Here is a 27,109-nt window from a genome sequence, read left to right as displayed (position 1 = left end):
GATTCTCCAGGCAAGAACACTGGAGTAGGTTGCCATTTCTTTCTCCAATGCATGAAAGTGAAAAGTGAAAGTGAAGTCGCTCTGTCGTGTGCCCGACTCTTAGCGACCCCATGGACTGTAGCCTACCAGGCTCCTCTGTCCATGGGATTTTCCAGGCAAGAACACTGGAGTGGGTTGCCATTGCCTTCTCCGTTACACTTGACTAGCTGAATTCAAAGGCTGCTTATAAAACCTGTCTTCCATGTAACAAAGTGCTGCTCTAGCACAACCTGAGAACTACCCTGGCCACATTCCACCTCAAAACAAACTTACGGGACTTTATTCTAGTACTGACATTTTACAGTTACACCTTCCCTTGAAACTTTTTTAGAATAATATCAAATCTGAGTATAAATCATTGATTGCACTGAGAAATGCAAAACTTGTATGTGTATTATGAATGACAGGAACCACCACTTCATTCATTCTAAGCTACAATTATGTTCTCATTTGAAAACACACTCTAGCAGGAGTCTACTAACCTATGTTATTAAGGTAGTCATACTATAACATTCCCAAAGCATGTTGCATTACAGTTAAGTGTTTCCAAGTAGTACAAATTCCCTGAGTTAAATGTGTTTAATTCTAAAGACTTGAGGTTGACCACAGGAGAAAAACAAGAAAAATGTATGACCATGATTTTAAGAAATCTACTCCAATCTTAATTTTAGTACATAAATCCAGATACCTATACTATCTGTGATAAGGAGTTATTTAGAATATCTAAAAAAAAATTTTTTTTAACCACATTGACTGATATAGCAAAGAAATTCATGAGTTGAAACTTAGTCAGAAATTCGTTTGCAGATGCAGATCAAAAATATAAATCAAAACTGGAGACTAAAAAAAAGGATCTCTTCAAAAATTAATACTGTAGCTTTCCTTCATAAAAAGAATGTTTGGCAAGTCCACAGATAAACATTAATCTCTGACATATAAGCCAACATTAGGCCCAGAGCCCACCACAGGTCAAATCTTGAAACAGCAAATTTGGAGTCTGTCCAAATTTTCTGTTGGGTTGAATATTTTTGAAATATTTGGACCATCACTTGGGGCTTTAAAATGTGTCATATAGAAACTTGTTTTAACAGGATTTGACATATACACTGTTAAAGTGTTTGCAGTGTTACCTTAGTCCTCCCAGATATTCACGGTGTGTTGGAAGGGATAATCAGTTTTCCTGGTGCTGGTATCTCAAGAGTTCTGATGAAATTTGGATCCCTTTCCTTTTGAAGAGAAGTTTTACAAAAAGCTTGCCCCAGAGCTTCAAGTCACAAACAGTCTGGGTCAGGTCTTACCTTCACATAAAATCACCTTTCAAAGCATTGAGTAATGCAAGGGTAATGTTCATTTATCTGATAACTCCGGTTGTAAGAAACATTCAGACAGGGTTTAACTTCTACCGGTATTGCCAGTGACATCCCAACACCAGCTGGCACATGCCCAAGGCCCTGAACGCTAGTTTGGAAGCCAGCAGGACATGTTGGTAGTGTGTAAGATGAGGTGTGTGTAGTAGATACAATCTGCTGACAGCTTGGTTGTTCCGATACAGGATGGCGATACTGCAGTGAGGTCTGGTGAGTCTGATGGAGATACTGAGGCTGCTGAAAGTGAACTGCCCGAGAGGGCTGGGAGGCTGCCTGGAACACACTTAGCTGTGCTGGCTGAGGTCCTGCCTGTCCTCTCTGTTTGTTTGCTTCTTTCACATCATTATCATGAGCGCTGCAACACAGACAGAAAGGAATCTTGTTAATAATGTTACTTGAGAAAAATCTGCTAGAAAGTCACACACACCCCCAACTCCTTAACAGCTGGCTCCTTGGACTGCCCCACTGCCCAGGTAGCAGTCAGTGCCATCATAATTTCAACAACAGAACTCACTCTTAGCCTCTGAAAGCTCCTTCCCTTGGTATAACCCTTGAGGACTGGCTGCTAGTGGCTTTGAGGGCTCTTTTCAGCTTGGCAGCTATGTTCACAATGAGCACTTAAATATGACTGCCACTTTGAATTGTGAGGCCACCAGGATATCCCCAAAGACGTGGAAATGGGGACTGGAGCAAGATTTACCTGGATGATCTCACAGTTGTGGATGCACACAAGAGCAGCTCCTTTCCTTATTATGTACCCAGAATCACACTAGCAATGACAGCCTCTACCTGGATAACAGCCAAAGAAACTCCCCTTTCACTCAGTACTCCACTGAGTACTGCTCACCAGAGGCTTGCTTATGGCAGCAGGAAGGTGTCAGAGCAAGTATCCTAAAAGCTCTCGGCCTCTGAGAACTTGTTTCCAAGGCCCTTTTACATGAAGAATGTTAATAAGAAATTACAAACAAAAGAACAGAGAGGCTTACATCAATAGCCGTTCAATGCACTGCACTAAGAAATCCCAGGAGTAAGCAGTAAGACGATGCAGTCTTGTAGGCCACGTTGGAGAGAGACGAAGTATAATCCTTGAAGAAGCCACACATGCTGCAGCTACTAAAGAAGGTGCATAATTTAGAAAGGCATAATCTGTGGAGACATCAAAAATGAACTTAAGCAACAGAATACACAAGTCACAAGCTCACACGTCACTCACTGGCATCTGCAACAACTCACCTTGCAAAGATACTTCCAGGAAGTAATCTGCATACTTGGCCATGTAGAGTTTAGTTTTTTCCAAGCAAATCATTGGCCAGCCATCATGAAGATCTGTTTCATGTACTGCTTCGGAGAGATAATACTCAATGAAATGGGCAGCTGTTGGAAGGCAAAGGTTCCACTGAAAGGTTTCTAATAATAATAGTTCCATATGTAGCAAATTTTGTTTTGTTAATACTAGATTCATATTAGTCATACAACCCAGGCTGTTGAGCTGCTCCAGCTTAGGCACACTATCTTCTTTTTCTTCAAATTTACCTTATATGCAAAGGGAAATAAAAGCAAGAGAAAGAAAATATTAGGCCAAATGATTAAAGTTAAGTCTAGTCACTTAAATGGGATCTGCTATGTTAGTGCAAAGATTTACATCCAAAGACATTATCTCCCTACTCTGGGTAGATACAACTGTGCCAGAACTCTACAGTTCTCAAATCTTCATGTTTTCTCTCCCAGTGCCTCTGTTCCACACCCTTTACCCTTTCCTTTAAAAAAAAAAAAAAAAAAATGGAATGTATAAACATTTTGATCTATGTCCTATTGTGTAAGGAAAACAGTCCTATGTGCCACTGAAAAAATAACTTTCATCTCAACAGCTGAATCTTTTCAGGAAATTTCTTTATGAGGGCAGGTGATAGTTGGTAAAAAAAAAAAAAAACTATTTTAGGACAAAGTTTCAAGTATTTAATGTCATAAAATTATCTGAAATAAAAAACAGCTAAGCTTCAAGAGTTTCATCTCAGCATATTTTCAGCAAAATCTCAGAGAGATATAAATAAAGTAAAAAAACAGGTGAACATCTAACACAAACATTACCACTATACAAAAAACCCCTAATCCTCCTCTTCTGAATTAAACCAAAAATCTAGCCAAGTCTGTTATTTAAAAAAGTGGAAGATACTTTATACCACTTTTATATCCCCTTACTCAAGGGAGAATAGGCATAAATATTGAACCTGGTTATCTGAAGGCATTAACTTCTTTTCATGAAACTCACCCATATGTACAGCTGAGGAATAGAATGCCCCCTCTAGCCCTGAATGATTTTTCTGATTACATATCATCTTGCACTTTAATTTCCCTCAAGTATTTTACTATATATAAATTATTCATTTTAGGTATTTCTAAAAGTCATGGCTGGAGAAAAGTTCAAGTATCAAGTACTATTATGATTCTTCAAATGCAGCAATAGAACCAAAAGAATTATCTTCAAGTTTCTTTGGGTCTTTGTTCCATGACTGTCCAAAGAAGAAGGAAAATTAAAACTAAAGGCTTCCACCTCCTAGCCTTATGTTCTTTTTCATAGTAAGGTATAAAATCATATTATACTGCAATTATTATAATTTCTCACAATAGTTTTTACACTTGGTCATAATTATAGCAGTTAGAATGTTATATATTACTATATAAAATTTTTGTTTTACTATTTTGATATTTATTTCAATATATTTGTTTACTTTGGAAATCTTACAATTTTATTTTATCCATTTAAAAACATTTTTTGGAGAAGACCAGAAAGACTGCCAAACCAGAAGAAATCAAACCAGTTTCCCTGTTAAAACTGGGAATGGTTCTCTTTCAGAACCATACAATGAAGTTCTGACAACAAATGGTAGTGGCCAGAAGCACTCAGCCTAGATGCTCAGTACACTGGAGTCAGAGAGGTCTGTTCAAGTCCGCCAGCCTTAGGGGCTGGGAAAAAACACTGCTAACTACCCTGGTCTTTGCTTAGGGAGGGGGAACTAGGGTAGAAGGTTTGTCTCCTATGCCAGGAACTCTAAGCTCATGACTTTAAGAGTCTAGGTCCAAAGAGTTTAAAATTTCACTCCCACTCCAGAAATTTTGAACTTTGTTAGATTTAAACCACTCTTAATATTGCTGCTGCTGCTGCTGCTGCTAAGTCGCTTCAGTCGTGTCCGACTCTGTGCGACCCCACAGACGCAGCCCATCAGGCTCCCCCATCCCTGGGATTCTCCAGGCAAGAATACTGGAGTAGGTTGCCATTTCCTTCTCCTAATATTGCTGCAAGTATGAGTTAATCCAAAAAACTTACATAATTCAGACTTTTCAATAATCTAGATAATGCTTCCCAGTTCAAATTACATAAAGATGAATTTCACAAGTTTTGCCAATGGCATTTATTAGCAGAGCTGAAAGCACTACAGTGGTCTTAATGACAGTCATCCAGTATGATCACTGCGTAAGTATAGGAGTGGAACCCACTGTTTTCTGTATAACAGAGTGGAATTCTTCAGAAGGAGAATGACTTAGGAATTTAGTTCAATCCCTCTGGATGAATCATTAAGGCTTTCAAAGTACTCTATTTGTGTAGCAGCATCAATACTGGCATTGAACTTCAAAAGAATGCTGTAAAAGTTAATGAGTTTAAAGCTCCTTTGAGAAATTAATATACCACATTCACTGTTTAATTCAAGGATCAAGAAAATGTTTCATATTATCTCCTTGAACCTTTCAACACAGAAAACAAAATTGTATATGACCAATTTCACAGCTCAAGAAACCAAGTTAGCAAGGCTGGCCAATTCATTTAAGGTCAATTAAGTTGAGTCAAACCAGAAATGGAAGATTTATGCTTGAATTCCCAAATCTGCTTCCAGACCAAAGCTAAATGAGGACTCCTAGAATAGACAGGCTTCTATATTATTAAGGATCCATGGGGTTTCCATATTTATAAAGTACTTGGCTATTAAAAGTATGAAGGTCTTTGCATCTTGATTTGCAAAGTTAAAAATAACCTGCATACCACATAAATAACCATACTTGATATTTAAATTGAGGTTTAGTTTTTTGGGGAAACTTTTCATTATATATAGTAATATACTCAGATACATGGATGTTAAAGGAATTCAAAATGTGAGCCAATGTCACGAGTACCTGCATTCATATACAGTTTTTATCGTGCTGAATGCTATGTGCATGACTATTTTAAATCTACTTATCCATAATACCACATACAGATCACAAAGATCAGTTTTCTTCAATTGAAAGGAAATACCAGAAGCCATGTGATTATATTGATAAAGGTCCCAAACAGGAAATAAGGGCACAGGAAATTCACATCTGCTTCCCAGAAAATAAAGAATCAGGAGCCCCAGAAACAAAACATCAGGTTGTCTTTCCTTCATAGGAAATGCTCAGATCTGCCATGGAAACCAGCACATATTCAAAGTCAGGAGGGAATGGCAGGTATGTGGCAGTAGGGCATGGATCAGATAGATGTCACTGTGATCTCTGCCAACCCACATTTTGTCTTTTATTACTAAGGAGAAAAAAGTCATCCTTAATATTTACTAGGAATTCTCACAAATTTATAAGACTACCAGTCTAATAAGAAAAAAATGGATAAGGAACCAGAAGACAGAATTCATAGAGGGGGAAAAAAAAAAGGTTCTATTCTCACTAAAAATCGATATATAAATAGAATCATCTGTGACATACAGTTTTTCACCTATCAAATAGTAAAAAGCTTTGTCAACCCAGTTCTGGTGAGCAAGAAGAAACAAGCATTTGTCACAAATCTTTGCTATTAAAAGCCTATAATCTCTCTTTTGACTTCGTCTTGACTTTAAGATCTTTTCTTAGTTACACAAAACCTTGTACAGGCTTCCTGGTGGCTCAGATGGTAAAGAATCTGCCTGCAATGCAGGAGACCTGGGTTTGATCCCTGGGTTGGGAAGATCCCCTAGAGGAGGGCATGGAAACCCACTCCAGTATTCTTTCCTGGAGAACCCCCATGGACAGAGAAGCCTGACATGCTGCAGTCCATGGGCTCACAAAGAGTTGGACATGACTGAGCAACTAAGCACACACAATACCTTGAGCAGATTATCAAAAGTCTCATGTTTAAGACCACTTCCATGCTCTCTACAAGTTCAATACTGATCACAGAAGCCAAGGGAGCCAGGGTATTACGTGTCAAGGAGTTAAGAGCTTGAGAACTTCCCAGGACAAATCAGTCTTTTCTGGAAGTTGGCTTAAAGCTCAACATTCAGAAAACTAAGATCATGGCATCCGGTCCCATCACTTCATGGGAAATAGATGGGGAAACAGTGGAAACAGTGGCTGACTTTATTTTTCTGGGCTCCAAAATCACTGCAGATGGTGACTGCAGCCATGAAATTAAAAGACGCTTACTCCTTGGAAGGAAAGTTATGACCAACCTAGATAGCATATTCAAAAGCAGAGACATTACTTTGCCAAGTTCGTCTAGTCAAGGCTATGGTTTTTCCTGTGGTCATGTATGGATGTGAGAGTTGGACTGTGAAGAAGGCTGAATGCCGAAGAATTGATGCTTTTGAACTGTGGTGTTGGAGAAGACTCTTGAGAGTCCCTTGGACTGCAAGGAGATCCAACCAGTCCATTCTGAAGGAGATCAGCCCTGGGATTTCTCTGGAAGAATGATGCTAAAGCTGAAACTCCAGTACTTTGGCCACCTCATGCGAAGGGTTGACTCATTGGAAAAGACTCTGATGCTGGGAGGGATTGGGGGCATGAGGAGAAGGGGACGACAGAGGATGAGATGGCTGGATGGCATCACTGACTTGACGGACGTGAGTCTCAGTGAACTCCGGGAGTTGGTGATGGACAGGGAGGCCTGGTGTGCTGCAATTCATGGGGTCGCAAGAGTCGGACATGACTGAGTGACTGATCTGATCTGATAGATTTCCCATAATCCCTGCTGTAAAAATACTACATGCCACTCTCCAGTTTGTAGGCCCTTTCTTCCTACCTCTAATAGTTTACATCCAAGCAGCTGGATATGCATTAGTACCTGAAACGTACAAGCTGTGCTCCATTTTTAACCAAACTACCAAAGCCTTCCAACCTATTTAATAACTAAAATACAGCTGTCGCTGAGTCCTGTCAGCTGTAAGTTGTTCTTCACTCTTATACAACAGGCTGCCCATCCCAAAGCAGGGAGCAGCTGGGGGAGGGGGACATTCAGAGTTTAATCATTCTGAGACAAGAGAAGCAACGTTTGAGTCAAGTTTATGATAACTAACTGGAGACTTGACACTGGAATTCAAATATAAGAAGATATAGTATAAGAATGTAAGAAACAGTAGAAAGAACTCCACAAATTTAAAACATACGTCATATATAAGCATCCTAAGCATTTCTGTTGTTGGGGTAAAGTTAGACTTCACTAACTGGAAGAAGAGATTTCAGTGGGCTACTAAGGGCCAGCCTCTTTGATTCCTTACCCCATTGAAGAGCTGATAGCTTGAACTCCATTTGACCAGTGACTACTTGGGAGGAGCTGACACCCTGAGGGGCACCTATCTCACATTTTCCCACTCTCCAGTGGAAGAACAACAATGTAAAAGCAATTCTCTCTCAGAGACAATAGGGTGGGGTCAGTCAAACAAAGGGAGGAGGTATCTGACTCTTTTAGTAATAGGTAGTAAACAATTCTCATCTGAACTCAGTAAACACAAATCCTAGAGCCTAGTTCCTAGAAAATGAGTCAAAAGTAACTATATGGTACCACAGATTAAGTCAAATAATCTTCAATAAAATAAACTGATCACGACCTTAAACTGACAGTTACAGAAAATTTAGAAAGAACTGAAAATACCATTCCAATCAACCTAAGGTGGTGCATAAATAGAAGATCCTTTCCCCAAATTGTAGAAACTGCAGAAACCTGGCACCAATGCCAAGCTCTGCATGGCGGCCAGAGTTCTTATTAGATTATTCAACTAGAGACCCTGGTGAACTCTGATAGTAATATGTAGTTTATAAATACCTAGTTTATAATCCCCAAGTCATTTTGTAAGGTACTAGTAAATTTTAGACACAAATATAAGTCAGTCCATGAACTGACTATCCATCATTCATAATTTCACAATCCATAGGCACAGACCAGGTAGGGCTTGGTAGTGATTGAAGGACAGTGATGGCCACAGCAGGCAAAAAATTTTCCATTACTGATCCCAAGATTTTAAAATAACCTAACTTGCATGTTTGATTTCCTGTGTCTCTCAACTATAACTGATCCTATAATAAACTAATATTGTACAGGATATCAGGAAGCCATTCCATGTAGATTCTCACACATTTTTGGTATGCCAAGTATGGGTTTTTCCAACCCTATGCAAACTACTAAATCACAGATCATCATAGTGATGAAACACAGAACTGTACACATGACTGCTTATGAGGATAAAACCTTAATTAAAGGTTAAATTAAAGGTTAATTATAAATGTACAAACATTACCTCTGGCTTTCTGGATGGTGGCGAGAGGAGCAGGTGATATGAATAGATCTTAGAGGACAACAGATTAAAGGAGAAAGATACTCAGGAAATATACCATTCTGGTAAGAATTTGACTCAAGTTACATGGAGACAGAGTTGAAAGAAAAGTCTAGTAAGATGGCTGGGTCCAGATGAACGGTTCTGAATGTTACATTAAGGAGTTTCTACCTTAACCTACAGGTAGTGGCAAGTCATCACTGGGCTGTGTTTATATATATTCAACCCAGTCCACAAAAGATTTGAAATAGTTTACAAAAAGACCTGCCAGGAGATAAAATAGGGAGCTGAAGTCATCAGAGAAAAAATAAGGACAGGAAAAGAAAAGCAGAAAAGACTAGTATCATAAATGATACCACACAGGCCTGCATTTGGTTTTAGGTTTATTTGCAGTCAAATGCAAAGGTGTTTTAGAAAGAATTCTGGTGGTAGGGTAGAGAAGGAATGTTTCTTAGATAGCAGTCACACTGGATCCTAAATCCTCAAGTGGGAGTTAGAGGTGAAGGCAGTCGGTATTTCTACATGTCACTTTAAGTGGGACTTAAGTTTCCACTGTAATGACATGAATAATTAAAAACAAAAAACACTACATAATGGATTCAACTTCAATAACAAATACCATCTTTTCAGAATACTAAGAGAAGAAAAACTTCAGTTTCAATGCTTTTACTCACCCTCTTTCTCTTCAGTCAAGATACTAACAAACAATGAAATATGTCACAGGAAGATGTTAAGAGAAAGAGGTACCAGAAGGCCCATTAACAGATTCTGCCCTGCCGCTTACTATGCAGTTCTGCCTACTGCAAGAGCAAGTGTTTTCACATGTGTAGCTACTGCATGTGAACCTTCCGTTCATTAATCTAAATCACCACTTAGTCAGCAGAAGGTATTCTAACAACACAAGAGTATGATACCTATCAGAGTTTTTCAACCGAAGCTCCACTGTCATTTTGGCTAGATAATTCTTTGTTGTGTGGGCTGCCCTGTGCATTGCAGATGTTTAGCTTCCTCCCCGGTTGTAACGACAACCCAAACTGTCTCCACATATTGCCAAATATCCCCCAGTGGGACACAACTGCTCTTGGTTGAGAACCACTGCTTTAAGGCAATGGTTCCCAACTGGAAAGATACATGAGAATCACCTTTAAAATTTTTAAGAAGTTAAAAAATATCCAGGTCCCATGATGCAGATTCTGAGTCAGTAGATTCAGAATGACCTAGACATCTGTATCAGAATCTTCAGGATGTAGGGCTCAGGTACACATATTTTTGAAAGATTTCAGAGCCACTTTTTAATATGTCTGGTTAAGAACTGCTATGCCAAAAAGCACTTTCAACATAAACTTTCCAATACTAGTAAACTAGAATGAAAGGAATTTGGTGGTATTTTACTGAGTTCTACGTAAATTTATTTAATTATAAACTAGAATTTTCCAGTCATATAGATTGTACTCGTACTTACTTGCTAGAAGCAGACAGGAAAGTGCAACTAAATGCAACTGCTGGATAGAGATGTCATAACGATCCATAAACAGGTCCAGCAAATAGACAGCAAGATGCCGGGCAGAAGGGCAGAGTGTGAAACGATTGCTCACAATGGCAATCAAGTCAGCAAAATATCTTCTGAGACTTAGTTGAGGGGACTGGCCTTTGTAGGAAGGCAACTTCAGCTCCTAAATCAAGAAGAACATTTAGTCTAATATAGGCTGTTAGAAGAATTATCCCCCCAATACAAAGATGACACTTTCCCCCCAATATACTAGTGTTACCATTGCCTAAAACACTTTTCTTGAGTAAAACACAAAAATGAAAAAGCTGAGTGGAAGGATAATGAATGGCATTTAAAATTAAGAACTAAACGTTTCTCCTATTCTTAACCACATCTGACATTACCAGTTATAGGTATTTCTAACATTATGGAATAGATGTATATTAGCAAGATTTTTAATAATGGAATCCTGTTTTCCCTACCACGTGTTTTCAGAAAAACATCATTACCAAAATACTAACCAAACCATACATACATATCCCCTAAAGATGCTCAAAGCTTTTAGTTAGAAGGTAATGAATAAATGGACATGCTTCTAGTATAATACATACTGTGTTATACTTGTAGGGATGTTGAAGATCTACTAGTATCTTCTAATCTGGTTTCTCATTTTTTAAAAATAAGAAAATTTCTATACTATTAAAGAATTCCCAGAAAGATGGAAGGATTCTAAATTCATTTTATGAGCTCAGCACAATGCCACAGTAAACCCAACAGGTATTACAATAGAAGGAAGTAACATGGATATGGTCCTAAAAGCACAGGCCAAAAAAAAAGGTAAGACTTCATCCAAAAAACAACTTTTTTGCATCAAAGGACACTTTCATCAGAGTGAAAAAGCAACCCACAGAATGGGAGAAAATATTTGCAAATCATATATCTGGCAAAGTGTTAATCTCCAGATCATAAAGAACTCTTATAAATACAACTCAACAAAATCCAAAACACCTCGAGTGAAAAACGAGCGAAGGACTTGACTAAACATTTCTCCAAAGAAGATGTACAAATGGCCAATAAGCACCTATAATGATGACCAAAATCACTAATGATCAGGAAAATGCAAATCAAAACCATTATGAGATACCATTTCATACCAATTAGGATTGCTACTGTAAAAAAAAAATCCCCCCAAAAGAAAATGGAGAAAACAGAAACTAACAAGTATTGACAAAGATGTAGAGTAACTGGAACCCTTGTGTAGTGGTAGGAATATAAAGTTGTGTAGCCACTGTGAACAACAGTATTGCAATTCCCCCCAAAAATTAATGTAGAATTACCATGATCCAGCAATTTCACCTTTAGATATATATCCAAAAGAAGTTAAAGTGGGGACTCAAACAGATATTTGTACAACCATGTTCAGAGCAGCATTATCCACAAGAGCCAAAAAGTGGAAACAAACAACTCCAGTGTTCATCAACAGATGAACTGATAAACAAAATGTAGCACATACATACAACAGAATACTATTCAGCCCTAAAAAGAAATGAAATTCTGATATATGCTGCAACATGGATGATTAAATCATCTGGAGATGATTTAAAATATACAAGAGGATGTGTGTAGGATATATGTGATATATGTAAACACTACTACACTTTAAGGGACTTGAACATCCTCAAATTTCAGTATTTACAGGGATCCTGGAACCAATTCCCGTGGATACTGAGGGATGACTATATAGTTTTTTCAATTATTTTTTTATATTTCATTAATTTTCGCTTACGTTATCAAGAGTGGACACAGAAACTCATGTATTACTGAGTTGTCAGGTTGACAACTCATATAACCTGAAGGGCAATTAGATAATATTCAGTTTTGAAAATGCAGACTGCAGATACCCTTTAACTTAACAACACCAGGTCTAGGAATTTATCCTACATATAAGGAGGGCCTTTATAGCACTGTTTTTAGTAGCAAAAGGGTGGAATAAAAAAGCTTAATGTCAAAAACCTGAATGGATCTCCAGGGAATTATTCTGAGTGGGTAAAATGAATCCCCCCAAATCATGTAGTACATAATTCCACTTACGTAACATTCCTGCAATGACAAAATTACAAAAATAAAGAACAGATGAGTGGTTGCCAGAGGTTAAGGGAGAATGACGATGGGAGGAAAGAGGCTGTGCCTATAAAAGGATAAGATGAAAGATCTTTGTGGTGATAAATGTACAGAAAATGTTTTAGATCTTGACTGTATCAATGTCAATACTATCCTAGTTGTGGTAATGGCACCATAGTTTTGCCAGACGCACAGGGGAACATAGCTGGAAGACACTGGTGGACTTTAACTACGTTAACCTGGCTAAAAGAAGACAAAACAAAAGCAAGAACTTTAAGGGCCACCACTAGGAGATTTTTAACAGTGTATCCAATACACTCTCTTTATATTATTGCAAATGGTAAAGGACATGGGCTTATCATACGGCTGTCAGATTTAGTTCTTTGTTCATGTAGTGCAGTTACACACATGAGAAAATGACCTATGGTTCTTTCAGCTTATGAGTTTTTTCTAAAGTCTATTCCTGATTCCCTACAATTGAACACTTTTATTCCTGTCTGCTTCTCAGGATCCCATAGGACCAAAGCACAGAAAGATCTAAATATGTCGTCTCCATCTCCAATCACAGGTCCTTGTTAGCTCACCACCCTAAATGCCATCCCGTTCCCAGAATGGGCTAACTATCCAGCCAGGATGAAAATTAAGGCATAGAAGGAATACTCACAACTCTGTGGGATATTGTCTTGATGTTTCTCACAAAGTTAGCATCGTTTCTATCTGTCATAAAGGCTCCTAAAAATACTTCCCCAAGCATCCTAAGACACTAGTATACATAGCAAAACAATGAGAAGAAAGAGAAGACACAGGGTATTAGAGGACAGCTGCTTTGTTGAGGAAAAAGTGATTGTATTTAATGGAAACAGTATAGCTGGCACTTGGGGTTGAAGAGGATTTTCATTTGCTGTAATTTTTACTCTTCCCTAGTAGATTCAATGCTGGTCACACCAATTATTCCTCCACAAACTTTGGGTCTAAACAGAACACCTTCCACTGTGCCTAAATGGCAACTGTCCAACGGAAGACCTAAATGCAGATGAAAGTAGACTACTTAAAGGCAAGGATCATGTCTATCTCATTTTACCATTTTAATGCCTGACAGCACCTTGTAGACTGTAGGCATACAAATATGTTGAATAAATAAGCATATGACTACCCAACTAAATAACCTAATTAGTAGCCTGGAATTGACATGTATTCTCTGTGAGAAAAGTCCATTTTAACTTTCCTTGACTTTAGTGTACTACAAAGAGTGGTCTCTCCAGTTCCACAGGTTCAAGTTTTACTGATTAACAAATTCTTTATAAAGTGTGGCCATTGTGTCAAATCACAAGAATGTGGCTTACACAATGCTTAAAGATAAAATAAAAACAACCCACAGTCACAGGCGGCAGGTGGCCCAACACAACTTTCAGTGGCATTCTTTCAGGCCCTGTTCTAGCTCGTCCTCTGATAGTTTGTACATAAGTTTAGTACAGGTTGTGTCTTATTCCTTGCATCCAGAGACCAATAAACAAAAACATCAATAAATCTGCTGGAAAAAAAATGCACTTCCAACTTCAGCTAATAAAATTAATTCAGATAATCACCCAGGATTAAAATTACACATAAAATATAAGAATGAAAAACCATGGAAATCACCATGAAAAATCTTAAGTTTCATGTCATTAAAAAACATATGTATCATTAAACATCAGATATTAATTTCACCACATACCAGAGGAATAAAGAACTGACACTTAGAAAACAGGACCATTTAAAACTGAAAGATACTATCTAAATAAAAAACAACAACAGCAACAAAAAAATCAAAAGTATTTGAACAATTTTCAAGGTGGAAAACCTGCAACTCTCTTAACATTCCAGAGAACCATTCCATACTTGAGACTTTTCTATGGTACAATTAGGGAGCTGAGGTGTATTTAGTGTGTCTAAGAGACTGAATGTCAGAATTAACAACCAGCATTTAGAAATCTCAAACTTTAGAAAAGGGTACAATTGTAATAGTTTAAGTCAGAATTAGGTTTTCTATTTAACCTGTTTTTCTTTAAAAAAAAAAAAATCAAGATACAAGTTCTTTATCATCCCAGGACCTCTCAACTCCAACAGTCAGCAGCCTTTTTATTAAAGAGTCAGCTGTTTCGCTTCTTTCCAATTTTCCATACATAATAATGGTCCTTTCTATCCACAGTGAAATTAAGTCAAGTTAGAGTTAATTTTGGATCTGGGCTCTCTTCTACTAAAGTTATAAAAGACTCGGAGGTGACATGTTAAACAGATATGACAGGAACAATAAACAAACTTTGCATTGTGCCAGAAAGGTGTATTTTCCCCCCAATATCTTTTAAATACACTAGGTCTACTCCTCCTGTTTGATATGAGCTGAAAGAGCAGCTAACTCCTATCTTAAGGTTTTGTGAACACCCCCCAAGTCTTGGGGTTTCAAGGTCAGAAAATAAAATTATCACTTTCTTAGTGCGTACTATCTGCCAATCACTGTTCTGAGCACATCTGAAGTACTACCTCATTTTAATCTTCACAGTCGTTTCATAGAGCACGTTCTATTATTAATCATTTTACAGATAAGGAAATTGGGAATCAGAAAATGAAGTAACTTGTCCAAAGTTTCACAGCAAGTTAGTGGAAAGGCTGGGGGATTTACTTTTGTACAAATGTGACATAACAGACAGCTGCATGCAACAGCAGCCATAGAAGAAAGCAGGGTTGCTCTGCCCAATAAAAAGCCAACACACATATCTTTCAAGATACAATATCAAATCCATGTTCCACCTGGGAACAAGAACATCAGACTGTCCCTTCACATCTTCCCTCTCTCAACTACCACGCCCCACCCACCTCCTCATTCAAGTTTCAGGTTCTTCTGATACACCCCAGGGAAGAAGCCAAGAAGTTAATTAACCTCGAGCAAATAAGCCAACTTGCCTTTTCTGATTTGGAAACTACTGGTTGAAGACCCTGACGGGGCTCTCCAGGGAGCCGATATTCACACTAACTGGCATTGAGACACCGAGCCGAAAGGTCGGGGCGTAGCGGTTACCTTGTACCGAAGAGCTTGATGGATGTCGGCAGCCAGCTGTCCCCGCCACCACTGCGCCTCCAGCTCCATGGGACCCGGCGGCGTGCCTGGCCAGACGAGGCAACTTCAGTCTGTAAGACACACCCCAGACGCGGTCACTGCCAGCTCCCTCCACGCGCCCCTCCGCGCCCCCCGCCCGAGGGGTGTGACCTCAGGCCACCCAGGGTGACTGTTCATCTTCACCTGACTCGTCCGAAAACCAGCACAGACCAAACCAACTCCCTGACGCCTCACGGAAGGCCCAAGATACCCGGTCAGGAGGAGCCAGCTTGTTTGATGAACTGCCGGACCGGGTGCCAGGCAAAAGGGGACCAACTGGGGCCCGAGTTCCCTAGGCGCGAACCCGGGCGCGTACTCGGAAAAGCTAGACCGGAGGCCCGGACTCCCCGCGCCCCGGGTTCGATTTCTCCAACCCCGAGAAGCGCAGATTTGACAGCACTCACAGACCCCTTGAGGTAAAAACCTCCCGCCGAGAAGCCCGAAGACGAACGCCAGCCCGGCTCCGGGTGCCCGCTGCAGATGATCGGGCGCGCGCTCCTCCTCCGTAGCCTCCCCGCGGCCAGGCCGGGCCCAGCGCGCACCCAAGCCTCCGCCTCCTCATCCGGAGGAGCGCACGGGATCGCGCGGCCCCAGAAAGGCGAACAAAAGGCCGGGCCGGGCGGTTCCAGTGCCCCGCCACCAACCCAGGCCTGCCGGTTCCCACGGCGGCCTCCCTTACCCGGAACCGCGGCCCTCACAGGCCCAGCCCCGCCGACATGCGGGGAACGCCGGCCCCGCTCATGCTGCGGACAGTCGGCAGCAAAGCGCCGGCCTCAGCTCCGACCCAGCACCAGGGCGCTCGCGCCGCCCATTGTTAAAGGACCGGCAGGCGGCTCCGCGTACAAAGCCAGCGCGGGGGCACATGCGGACCCGCCGCTGCCAATCTCGTCTCGCGATACAGCCGGGTCACCCGGAGTCGTCCAATCGGCGGCCGGGCCGGGCCCAGGTGCAATGCCCGGCAGTGGCTTGGGGGCCCCAGCCGGACCGGGCAGCATCTGCGGCTGGCCCTGCGGTTCGCTTTACTGGAGAGCCCTAACACCACCTACCGCGAAGCCGGCCTGCGCTGCGGGAAAAGGTCGGAAGAGCGCGCCGGAGAAATTATAATGCGGATCATCCATCCGTTGGCCAATCCGGTCACGCCTCTCACCTGCTGAGAACCTCCGCTTGCTCCCCAGGCGGAGGAGGAAAGTTCCGATGCCTCAGTTTGGCGTTTAAAACCCTCTCGGCAAGGATTGATTCGGCCTCACCTCACGTTACAACAGACCCATATCTCTGAGGGGGCTGCTCAGTAGGCTTGATCCCTCCATATGTGCATTACCCGTTTCCGAAACCCCTAAAATGCTTTCTCTGTGAAATTCTGCCTCTTAAGTTCCACATCAAAACTTATTCCTTCTCTAGAAACCCAAGTAATCTCTTCCCCCGCCTTATTTCCTTTGCTTTAGAAATTCCCAAAGCTTTAAATGAAAGGAGTTAAGATTGGTGTCTCAGTCCGTAAAGAATCTACCTGCAATGCGGGAGACCTGAGTTGGGAAGATCCCATGGAGGAAGGCATGGCCACCCACTCCAGTATCGTTGCCTAGAGAATCCCCATGGACAGAGGAGCCTGGAAGGCTGCAGTCCATGGGGTCTCAAAGAGTCGGACACGACTGAGCCACTCAGCCCAAGATTACCTTTAATAACCTGGCTTGTCGAGTCTGTAGTGGATGTAATTAACCATCTGTGGTGGTAAATCAGGAAAACAACAAAACTATGAAAACACTCCAACATCAGATAAAACGATATAAGCCCCGAAATGTGATTAGAAAAAAATCTAGTCAATTTAATCTGTTTAGTGGAATATCAGACCAGAAGTAGATGGTCAGCCCAGGACAGTGATCCTCACTTCTGAACATGTTCATCAACCTCTTTAAATATTAAAAAATAGATCATGAAGCCTTAATTCTCTTTCTTAGAATCCTTTGCCCCAGAAGATACATGATGAAGATCTACAATTAAGTGAGGAATGTATGTTGCATGAATCTGAGTTTTAGCTATCACAATAACATCTTCAGATACTTAAAGAACAGCTACAAATAGGTGCAATATGTAAGCCATGTGACACAGGCTACAGGAACCAATGACAAGACAAGGAAAACTCAAGCAGAAGTTGACAGAGCCCAGTCCAGCCCAGCATCATCCGAGGAGAGGCTGTTCTTGGCCCATCTTAGTTCCCTAGAGAGGAGATGGCCACATCAGGCTGAAAGATCCATGCCATTTATGATGGCACTTAAATAGTACCTGCCTCCTCAGGCTCCAATTCATGTGCACTAAGCAACTTTATGACAATAATTTGGCTTCCCAATGACTTAAATGTCCAGAGCCTATTTAAGAACTCTTTCAGAAAAATGGGTCACAGACTGTAATCATCAGTTTAATAAGTAGGCTGTCTCTCATGGTTTCTCCTTTGAAGATGTTATTCATTGGGAGCTATTTGTTCAGAAATCATTCTGTTGGATTTCTGGATATGATGAAAGGACTGGTTTGTGTATTGATTTTAGTGTGTGTGGCGGTGGGGGGTGGAATATATAACCTGCCCAATGTGTCCCTAAAATCCTAAATCCAGGTTTATTATATTTCTTCATTAATTCATTTAGAGCAAGCTGGACACAATTTAGGTATTTGCTTAATTCCTAAATAAAAGTCTGCTCTCTGTATAGAATATATAGAGTTTATATTCCAATGGGGAGAGAATAAATGAACAGCAACAACAAAGTCACATAGTGATAAGTGCTGAAGATAAATGAACATAAAAAGAGACTAGGAAATGACAGTGGGTGAGCATTGTTTTATGACAAGTAGGGTATGCAAAGTCCTGAGGGAGGTTGGGAGCATGCAGATTTCTGGAGGCTGTGTTCTGGGCAGGGGAAACAGTAAATGCAAAGGCTGTAATAAGAAGGTGTGTTTGGAGGGCAGGGGTTACCTGGAATGAAGAGGAGATAAATCTCAAAAGCAGTGATCAGTAAGGGTGTAAGAGGATGGAAGTTAAAATGGCAAAACTTATGAAAATCTAAAAACGAGGGGATATATGGATACATATAGCTGATTCACTTCACTGTTAGCAGAAACTAACAACATTGTAAAGCGACTATATTTATATATATTTATTTAAACAATTCACTCATCATTCAAATGAATGTATGCAAAAGGTAATATATTCAAACAGTAGAAGACTGTATTCAGTGACTATCAGATCTCCCTCTCTCTCTTGATCCCAGTTCTTCATCAAGGCAACATTATTACTATTTGCTTTCGTTTCTTTCCAGGGATATCCAGATATTTATAACCATGCATGTACATAATCCCAATTACATAATCCCAATTGGTTCCAAATTAGGAAAGGAGTACATCAAGGCTGTATATTGTCACCTTGCTTATTTAACTTATATGCAGAGTACACCATGTGAAATGCGGGACTGAATGAAGCATAACCTGAAATCAAGATTGTTGGGAGAAATATCAATAACTTCAGATATGCAGATGACACCACCCTTATGGCAGAAAGCGAAAAGGAACTAATGAGCCTCTTGGTGAAAGGACAGTGAAAAAGCTGACTAAAAGCTCAACATTCAGAAAATAAAGATCATGGCATCCAGTCCCATCACTTCATGGCAAATAGATGGGAAAACAATGGAAAGTTACAGACTTTATTTTTGTGGGCTCCAAAATCACTGCAGATGGTGACTGCAGCCATGATATTAAAAGACACTCCTTGGAAGAAAAGCTATGACCAACCTAGACTGCTGCTGCTGCTAAGTCGCTTCAGTCATGTCTGACTCTGTGCGACCCCATAGACGGCAGCCCACCAGGCTCCCCCATCCCTGGGATTCTCCAGGCAAGAACACTGGAGTGGGTTGCCATTTCCTTCTCCAATGCATGCAAGTGAAAAGTGAAAGTGAAGTCGCTTAGTCGGGTCCGACTCTTAACGACCCCATGGACTGCAGCCTACCAGGCTCCTCCGTCCATGGGAGTTTCCAGGCAAGAGTACTGGAGTGGGGTGCCATTGCCTTCTCCTATGACCAACCTAGACAGCATATTATAAAGCAGAGACATTACTTTGCCAACAAAGGTCCATCCAGGCAAAGCTATGCTTTTTCCAGTAGTCATGTACAGATGTGAGAGTTGGACTATAAAGAAAGTTGAGTGCCAAAGAACTGATGCTTTTGAACTGTGGTGTTGGAGAAGACTTTTGAGAGTCCTTTGGACTACAAGGAGATCCCACCAGTCACTTCTAAAGGAAATCAGTCCTGAATATTCATTGGAAGGACTGACTTGAAGCTGAAACTCCAATACTTTCACCACCTGATGTGAAGAACTGACTCATTGGAAAAGACCCTGATGCTGGGAAAGATTGAAGATGGGAGGAGAAGGGGCCAACAGAAGATGAGATGGTTGTTTGGTACCACCGACTCTATGGACATGAGCAAGCTCTGGGAATTGGTGATGGACAGGGAAGCCTGGTGTGCTGCAGTCCATGGGGTTGCAAAGAGTCAGACACAACTGAACAACTTTACTGAACTGATGCACTTAATCTCCTTGCTCCATTTTGTCACAAATTGGAACACACTACACTCTGTTGTGTACCTAGTTTTTGTCATTCAACATATACTGGTGAACCTTCCATAACGGAACATTCAGAATTCCTTTCAAGACTACATCCTATTCCACAAGATGCAAAGTCAGAAGCCCTGGGCTTTGGTTCTTGGCTGTTGATTTGTTACTTCTTACTGGAGCGGCCTTAAGGCAGGGCAGTTCCTTCCTCCTCTAGAAAGTGAACTGAGTGATGACAGAGATTGCTTCTGACTTTACCATTTTAGGTTCTTTGCTCTTGCCATACACATTTTACAGTTCAGTTCAGTTCAGTCCAGTTGGTCAGTCATGTCCGACTCTTTTCGACCCCATGGACTGCAGCACACCAGACTTCCCTGTCCATCACCAACTCCCCGAGCTTGCTCAAACTCATGTCCATCGAGTTGGTGATGGCATCCAACCATCTCATCCTCTGTTGTCCCCTTCTCCTCCCACCCTCAAACTTTCCCAGCATCAGGGTCTTTTCCAATGAGTCAGTTCTTCCCATCAGGTGGTGAAAGTATTGGAGCTTCAGCTTCAACATCAGTCCTTCCAATTAATATTCAGGACTAATTTCCTTTAGGATGGACTGGTTGGATCTCCTTGCAGTCCAAGGGACTCTCAAGAGTCTTCTCCAACACCACAGTTCAAAAGCGTCAATTTTTCAGTGCTCAGCTTTGTTTATGGTCCAACTCTCACATCCATACATGACTACTGGAAAAAGCATAGCTTTGCCTGGACGGACCTTTGTTGGCAAAGTAATGTCTCTGCTTTATAATATGCTGTCTAGGTTGGTTATAGCTTTTCTTCCAAGGAGTAAGCGTCTTTTAATTTCATGGCTGCAATCACCATCTGCAGTGATTTTGGAGCCCCCCAAAATAAAGTCTGTCACTGTTTCCATTGTTTCCCCATCTGTTTGCCATGAAGTTATGGGGCTGGATGCCATGATCTTAGTTTTCTAAATGTTGAGTTTTAAGGCAACTTTTTCACTCTCTTTCACTTTCATCAAGAGGCTCCTTATTTCTTTGCTTTCTGCTGTAAGGGTGGTGACATCTGCATATCTGAGATTATTGATATTTTTCCCGGCAATCTTGATTCCAGCTTGTGCTCCATCCAGCCAAGCACTTCACGTGATGTACTCTGCATTTAGGTTAAATAATCAGGGTGACAATATATAGCCTTGATGTACTCCTTTCCCTGTTTGGAACCAGTCTGTTGTTCCATGTCGAGTTTTAACTGCTGCTTCTTGACCTGGATACAGATTTCTCAGGAGGCAGGTCAGGTGGTCTGGTATTCCCATCTCTTTCAGAATTTTCCAGTTTGTTGTAATCCACACAGTCAAAGGCTTTGGCATAGTCAGTAAAGCAAAAGTAGATGTTTTTCTGGAACTCTCTTGCTTTTTCGATGATCCAACAGATGTTGGCAATTTGATCTCTGGTTCGTCTGGCTTTTCTAAATCCTGCTTGAACATCTGGGAGTTCACAGTTCATGTACTGTTGAAGCCTGGCTTGGAGAATTTTGAGCATTACTTTACTAGCGTGTGAGATGAGTGCAATTGTGCGGTAGTTTGAGCATTCTTTGGCATTGCCTTTCTTTGGGATTGGAATGAAAACTGACCTTTTCCAGTCCTGTGGCCACTGCTGAGTTTTCCAAATTTGCTGGCATATTGTGTGCAGCACTTTAACAGCATCATCTTTTAGGATTTGAAATAGCTCAACTGGAATTCTATCATCTCCACTAGCTTTGTTCGTAGTGTTACTTCCTAAGGTCCACTTGACTTTGCATTCCAAGATGTCTGGCTCTAGGTGAGTGATCACATCATTGTAGTTATCTGGGTCACTAAGATCTTTTTTGTATAGTTGTATACAAAATATACTTCTGTGTATTGTTGCCACCTCTTAATATTTTCTGCTTCATTAGGCCCATACTGTTTCTGTCCTTTATTGTGCCCATCTTTGCATGAAATGTTCCCTTGGTATCTCTAATTTTCTTGAAGAGAGCTCTAGATCTCTTTGTTTTCCTCTATTTCTTTGCATTGCATTGATCACTGAGGAAGGCTTGCTTATCTCTCCTTGCTATTCTTTGGAACCTTGCATTCAAATGGGAATTTCTTTCCTTTTCTCCTTTGCCTTTAGCTTCTCTTCTTTTCTCAGCTATTTGTAAGGACTCCTCAGACAACCATTTTGCCTTTTTCCATTTCTTTTTCTTGGGGATGGTCTTGATCACTGCCTCTTGTACAATGTCACGAACCTCCATCCATAGTTCTTCAGTTACTCTATCAGATCTAATCCCTTGAATCTGTTTGTCCCTCTCACTGTATAATCGTGAGAGATTTGATTTAGGTAATACCTGAATGGTCTAGTGGTTTTCCCTAATTTCTTCAATTTAATTCTGAATTTTGCAATACAGAGTTCATGGTCTGAGACACAGTCAGCTCCTGGTCTTGTTTTTGCTGACTGTACAGAGCTTCTCCATCTTTGGCTGCAAAGAATAGAATCAGTCTGATTTTGGTATTCACCATCTGGTGATATCCATGGGTAGAGTCTTCTCTTGTGTTGTTGAAAGAGGGTGTTTACTATGACCAGTGTGTTCTCTTGGTAAAACTGTTAGCCTTTGCACTGCTTCATTTTGTACTCCAAGGCCAAATTTTCCTGTTACTCCAGGTATCTCTTGAGTTCCTACTTTTGCATTCCAGTCCCCTATAATGAAAAGGCATCTTTTTTGGGTGTTAGTTCTAGAAGGTCTTATAGGTCTTCATAGAACCATTCAACTTCAGCTTCTTCAGCGTTACTGATTGGGGCATAGACTTGGATTACTGTGATATTGAATGGTTTGCCTTGGAAACAACAGAGATGATTCTGTCATTTTTGAAACTGCATCCAAGGACTGCATTTCAGACTCTTTTGTTGACTATGAGGGCTACTTCATTTCTCCTAAGGGATTCTTGCCCACAGTAGTAGATATAATGGTCATCTGAGTTCAATTCACCCATTCCAGTCCATTTTAGTTCACTGATTCCTACAATGTCCATGTTCACTCTAACCATCTCCTGTTTGACCACTTCCAATTTACCTTGATTCATGGACCTAACATTCTAGGTTCCTATGCAATATTGTTCTTTACAGCATCAAACTTTACTACCATCACCAGTCACATCCACAACTGGGTGTTGTTTTTGCTTTGGCTCCATCTCGTCATTCTTTCTAGAGTTATTTCTCCACTGTTCTCCAGTAGCATATTGGGCAACTACTGACCTGGGAAGTTCATCTTTCAGTGTCCTTTTTGCCTTTTCATACTGTTCATGGGGTTCTCAAGGAAAGAATACTGAAGTGGTTTGCCATTCCCTTCTCCAGTGGACCACGTTTTGTCATAGTTCTCCACCATGACCCATGACCCATGACAGGCATGGCTAATAGTTTCATTGAGTTATACAAGGGTGTGGTCCATGTGATCAGTTTGATTAGTTTTCTGTGATTGTGGTTTTCATTCTGTCTGCCCTCCTATGGATGAGAATAAGAGGCTTATGGAAGCTTCCTGATGGGAGAGACTGACTGTGGGGAAAACTGGGTCTTGTTCTGATGGCTGGGGCCATGCTCAGTAAATCTTTAATCCAATTTTATGTTGATGGGCAGGGATGTGTTCTCTACTTGTTGTTTGACCTCAGGCCAAACTATAGTTGAGGTAATGAAGATAATGGCGACCTCCTTCAAAATGTCCCATGCACACACCGCCACACTCAGTGCCCCCCACCATGCAGCAGTCCACCGCTGACCCATGCCTCTGCTGGAGACTCCTGGACATTCAGGGGCAGGTCTGGGTCAGTCTCTTGTGTGGTCACTGCTCCTTTCTCCTAGGTCCTGGTGTGCACAAGGTTTTGTTTGTGCCCTCCAAGAGTCTGTTTCCCTAGTCCTGTGTAAATTCTGGCAGCTATGTGGTGGGGTTAATGGCAGCCTCCCTCCTGAGGGCTTATGCCATATCCAGGTCTGCTGCACCAGAGCCCCTGCTCCTATGGCAGGCCACTGTTACTTGACATTCTGTAGAGTCCTCTACAATGAAAGAGGCCCAACACTCCTCATAAAGCTCTGATCTCTCAGTTCAGTTCAATTCAGTCACTCAGTTGTGGCCGACTCTTTGTGACCCTATGAACTGCAGCACACCAGGCCTCCCTGTCCATCACCAACTCCAAGAGTTTACCCAAACTTATGCCCATTGAGTCAGCGATGCCATCCAACCATCTCATCCTCTGTCATCCCCTTCTCCTTCTGCCCTCAATCTTTCCCAGCATCAGAGTCTTTTCAAATGAGTCAACTCTGCATCAGGTGGCCAAAGTATTGGAGTTTCAGCTCCAACATCAGTCCTTCCAATGAACACCCAGGACTGATCTCCTTTAGGAGGGACTGGTTGGATCTCCTTGCAGTCCAAGGGACTCTCAAGAGTCTTCTTCAACACCACAGTTCAAAAGCATCAATTCTTCGGTGCTCAGCTTTCTTTATAGTCCAACCCTTACATCCATACATGACTACTGGAAAAACCATAGCCTTGACTAGACGGACCTTTGTGGACAAAGTACTGTCTCTGCTTTCTAACATGCTAATAGGTTGGTCATAACTTTCCTTCTAAGGAGTAAGCGTATTTTAATTTAATGGCTGCAGTCACCATCTGCAGTGATTTTGGAGCCCCCAAAAATAAAGTCAGCCACTGTTTCCCCATCTATTTGCCATGAAGTGATGGGACCAGATGCTATGATCTTAGTTTTCTGAATGTTGAGCTTTAAGCCAACTTTTCACTCTCCTCTTTCACTTTCATCAAGAGGCTCTTTAGTTCTTCTTCACTTTCTGCCATAAGGGTTGTGTCATCTGCATATCTGAGGTTATTGATATTTCTCTTGGCAATCTTGATTCCAGCTTGTGCTTCTTCCAGCCCAGTGTTTCTCATAATGTACTCTGATCATTATCCAGGTGTAAAGGTTTTAAATTGAAAGCATATCAAGGTGGCCTGAGGTTAAGATGGTGGAATAGAAGGACAACGAGTTCACCTCTCCTTATGTACACATTGAAAATACATTGACCTGTGGAGCAGTCTCACTGAAAACACCTGAAGAGTGTCAGAAAGTCTCTTATACAATCAAGGCTGTAAAGAAGGGTCCCTACTAAGTTAGGTCAGCGCAAAGAGAATCAGGACCTGTCCCTCTAGGAGGGGACACAGAAGAGGAGGGGATTACATGGGCTCAGAGAGAGAGAGCTTCCCTGGGGAGGGAACAGATTGAACCACATATTGAGCATCCCAGTCCTTGGATCTGACACCAGGAAGAGTCCCCTTAGCTGGTTTGAAAACCAGTGGACTAACAGGAGGGCTTTAAGAAACCTAGACTCTGCTTGAGAAAAGTGCGCCTGTGCTGTTCACTACTGGAAATGGTGAAGGAGGCAGATTGCAACTATCCAGGACCCCAGTCAGTTTCTCATGACCACTCTAGCATGCCAAGCACCCACTCTGGCACCTCTACCCCTAGTGCAGCTGCCCACTAGGGCGAAGGCTGCTGTACTAAGGCGAGTGGGCAGTTGTGGAAAACAGAGCTGGGATCTGCATCTGAATGGGGCTTATATTCTCAAATATAAAAAAGAAAAACTACTACTTTATTCTGTTACTTGATTGATTTGTTATTGCACTTTGAATAAAATATGAACTCTTTACCATGGCCTATGTGATCTGGTCCTTATCTGCCTCTCCAACCTTATGGGCTACTACTCCTTCTCCATGTGAGTCTTTTTCTGGACTAGAGGGCTTTGTAATCATAGGTCTCCTCTGCCTGAAATGCTTTCGCTAAAAGTCTTTGCATGATTGGCTTCCTCTTAACTATGGAAGCCACAGATGCCTAATCCAATAGCCACCCTCCCCTCTTCCTCACTAAGAGAATACTGATTTTATTGGGAGAGCAATGGGTCTATTTAAAATACTTGATCTCCAGCCTCTTTTGTGGCTAGGAGTGATGCAGTTCTGGCCATTAAGATGTAAGTAGAAGTTAATAGGCACAGTCTCCTAGAAAACTTTTTAAAAGAGCTAAACCAGCTGCCTCTTCTACCTCCTCCCTCCCTGTCTGCGTTTTCTTAATGAAAATGACTGTAAGGTTAGAGCCTCTGTGGTTCCCAGGTCAGCAGACTCAATATCACCTGGGAACTTGTTACAAATGCAAATTCTCAGGCCCCACCCCAGATCTCAGGGAATCAGTAACTCTGAAGGTCAGGCCCCGAGAAGTGTGTTTCAACAAACTCTTCAGGTGATTCTTCTGCATGCTGAAGTTTGAGAGCCACTGAGGAAGAAGACAGAAGTTTCCTTAGAGATGGTGACAAAGATGGATGAAGGCTAATGTACTTCTGGCTTCACAGAGCTATTGCACTAGAATTGGGCTGCCTCCTTTGCACCTGACAGTTCTGTAATCCCTATTTGATTACGTTACTGTGATTAGGTTTCTGTTCCTTGCAACTGAATGCAATTCTAATTGATAAATCATCATTTAAATCTCAGCTCAAAACATTATCTCTGTGGAGAGGCCTTCTTCCACTACTCTGCTTATACTCTCCACCCCATCAAAGTCCTTCTCCATTATACCAACATTTTTGTTTACTTTATAGCACTCATTATACCCGGAATTATCTCACCTTCTTACTGTTTATTTGCTTATGATCTGTTTTCCTTGTAAGAATGTCTTCACACTGTCCTCCAGCACATACTGAAGTGTCTGGTACATAATGGATGCTTTGTAATTATTTGTGGATGAGGTTGCAAAGAGTCAGACACAACTGAGTGA

The 27,109-nt window shown here is 41.3% G+C and overlaps 2 protein-coding genes across 7 annotated transcripts in view; both read right to left on the bottom strand.

Annotated features, from left to right (window-relative positions):
- Positions 1 to 308: 308 nt before the first annotated feature.
- CCNJ (cyclin J) lies at positions 309 to 27,076 on the bottom strand. 6 transcript variants are annotated; one of them, XM_025274362.3, is made up of 6 exons: positions 26,961 to 27,076; positions 15,622 to 15,731; positions 10,419 to 10,629; positions 2,640 to 2,939; positions 2,393 to 2,552; positions 309 to 1,761 (listed from the first exon to the last, which is right to left on the bottom strand). In XM_025274362.3, exons 2-6 carry the CDS (start codon positions 15,688 to 15,690, stop codon positions 1,350 to 1,352), a joined length of 1,152 nt encoding a protein of 383 aa, XP_025130147.1. In that variant the 5' UTR covers positions 15,691 to 15,731; positions 26,961 to 27,076; the 3' UTR covers positions 309 to 1,349. The 6 variants fall into 6 exon arrangements, with proteins under 6 accessions (XP_025130147.1, XP_044791203.1, XP_006067881.1 ...); XM_044935268.2 differs by lacking the exon at positions 26,961 to 27,076 and adding an exon at positions 16,746 to 16,770; XM_006067819.4 differs by lacking the exon at positions 26,961 to 27,076 and adding an exon at positions 16,379 to 16,518.
- The window catches only part of CC2D2B (coiled-coil and C2 domain containing 2B), a 107,836-nt gene continuing 107,721 nt past the window's right edge, over positions 26,995 to 27,109 (bottom strand). Inside the window, exon 29 of the mRNA XM_044935262.2 lies at positions 26,995 to 27,109. Within this exon, the coding sequence (XP_044791197.1) occupies positions 27,092 to 27,109 (18 nt within the window). The 3' untranslated portion in view covers positions 26,995 to 27,091.

This window comes from Bubalus bubalis, chromosome 23 (assembly GCF_019923935.1).
Source record: "Bubalus bubalis isolate 160015118507 breed Murrah chromosome 23, NDDB_SH_1, whole genome shotgun sequence".
NCBI classification, from domain to species: Eukaryota; Metazoa; Chordata; class Mammalia; order Artiodactyla; family Bovidae; genus Bubalus; species Bubalus bubalis.
The sequence above is the reverse complement of the archived record's forward strand: the minus strand, read 5'-3'. Positions and strand labels throughout refer to the sequence as shown.

Bases quoted from the DNA above. Each gene is read 5' to 3' on its own strand.
- CCNJ (XM_025274362.3), bottom strand. From the start codon at position 15,690: ATGGAGCTGGAGGCGCAGTGGTGGCGGGGACAGCTGGCTGCCGACATC. The intron at 10,630-15,621 runs GTAACCGCTACG...TTCTTGATTTAG, and splicing joins ATCAAGCTCTTCGGTACAAG to GAGCTGAAGTTGCCTTCCTA. The intron at 2,940-10,418 runs GTAAGTACGAGT...TTTGCATATAAG, and splicing joins TTCCTGTCTGCTTCTAGCAA to GTAAATTTGAAGAAAAAGAA.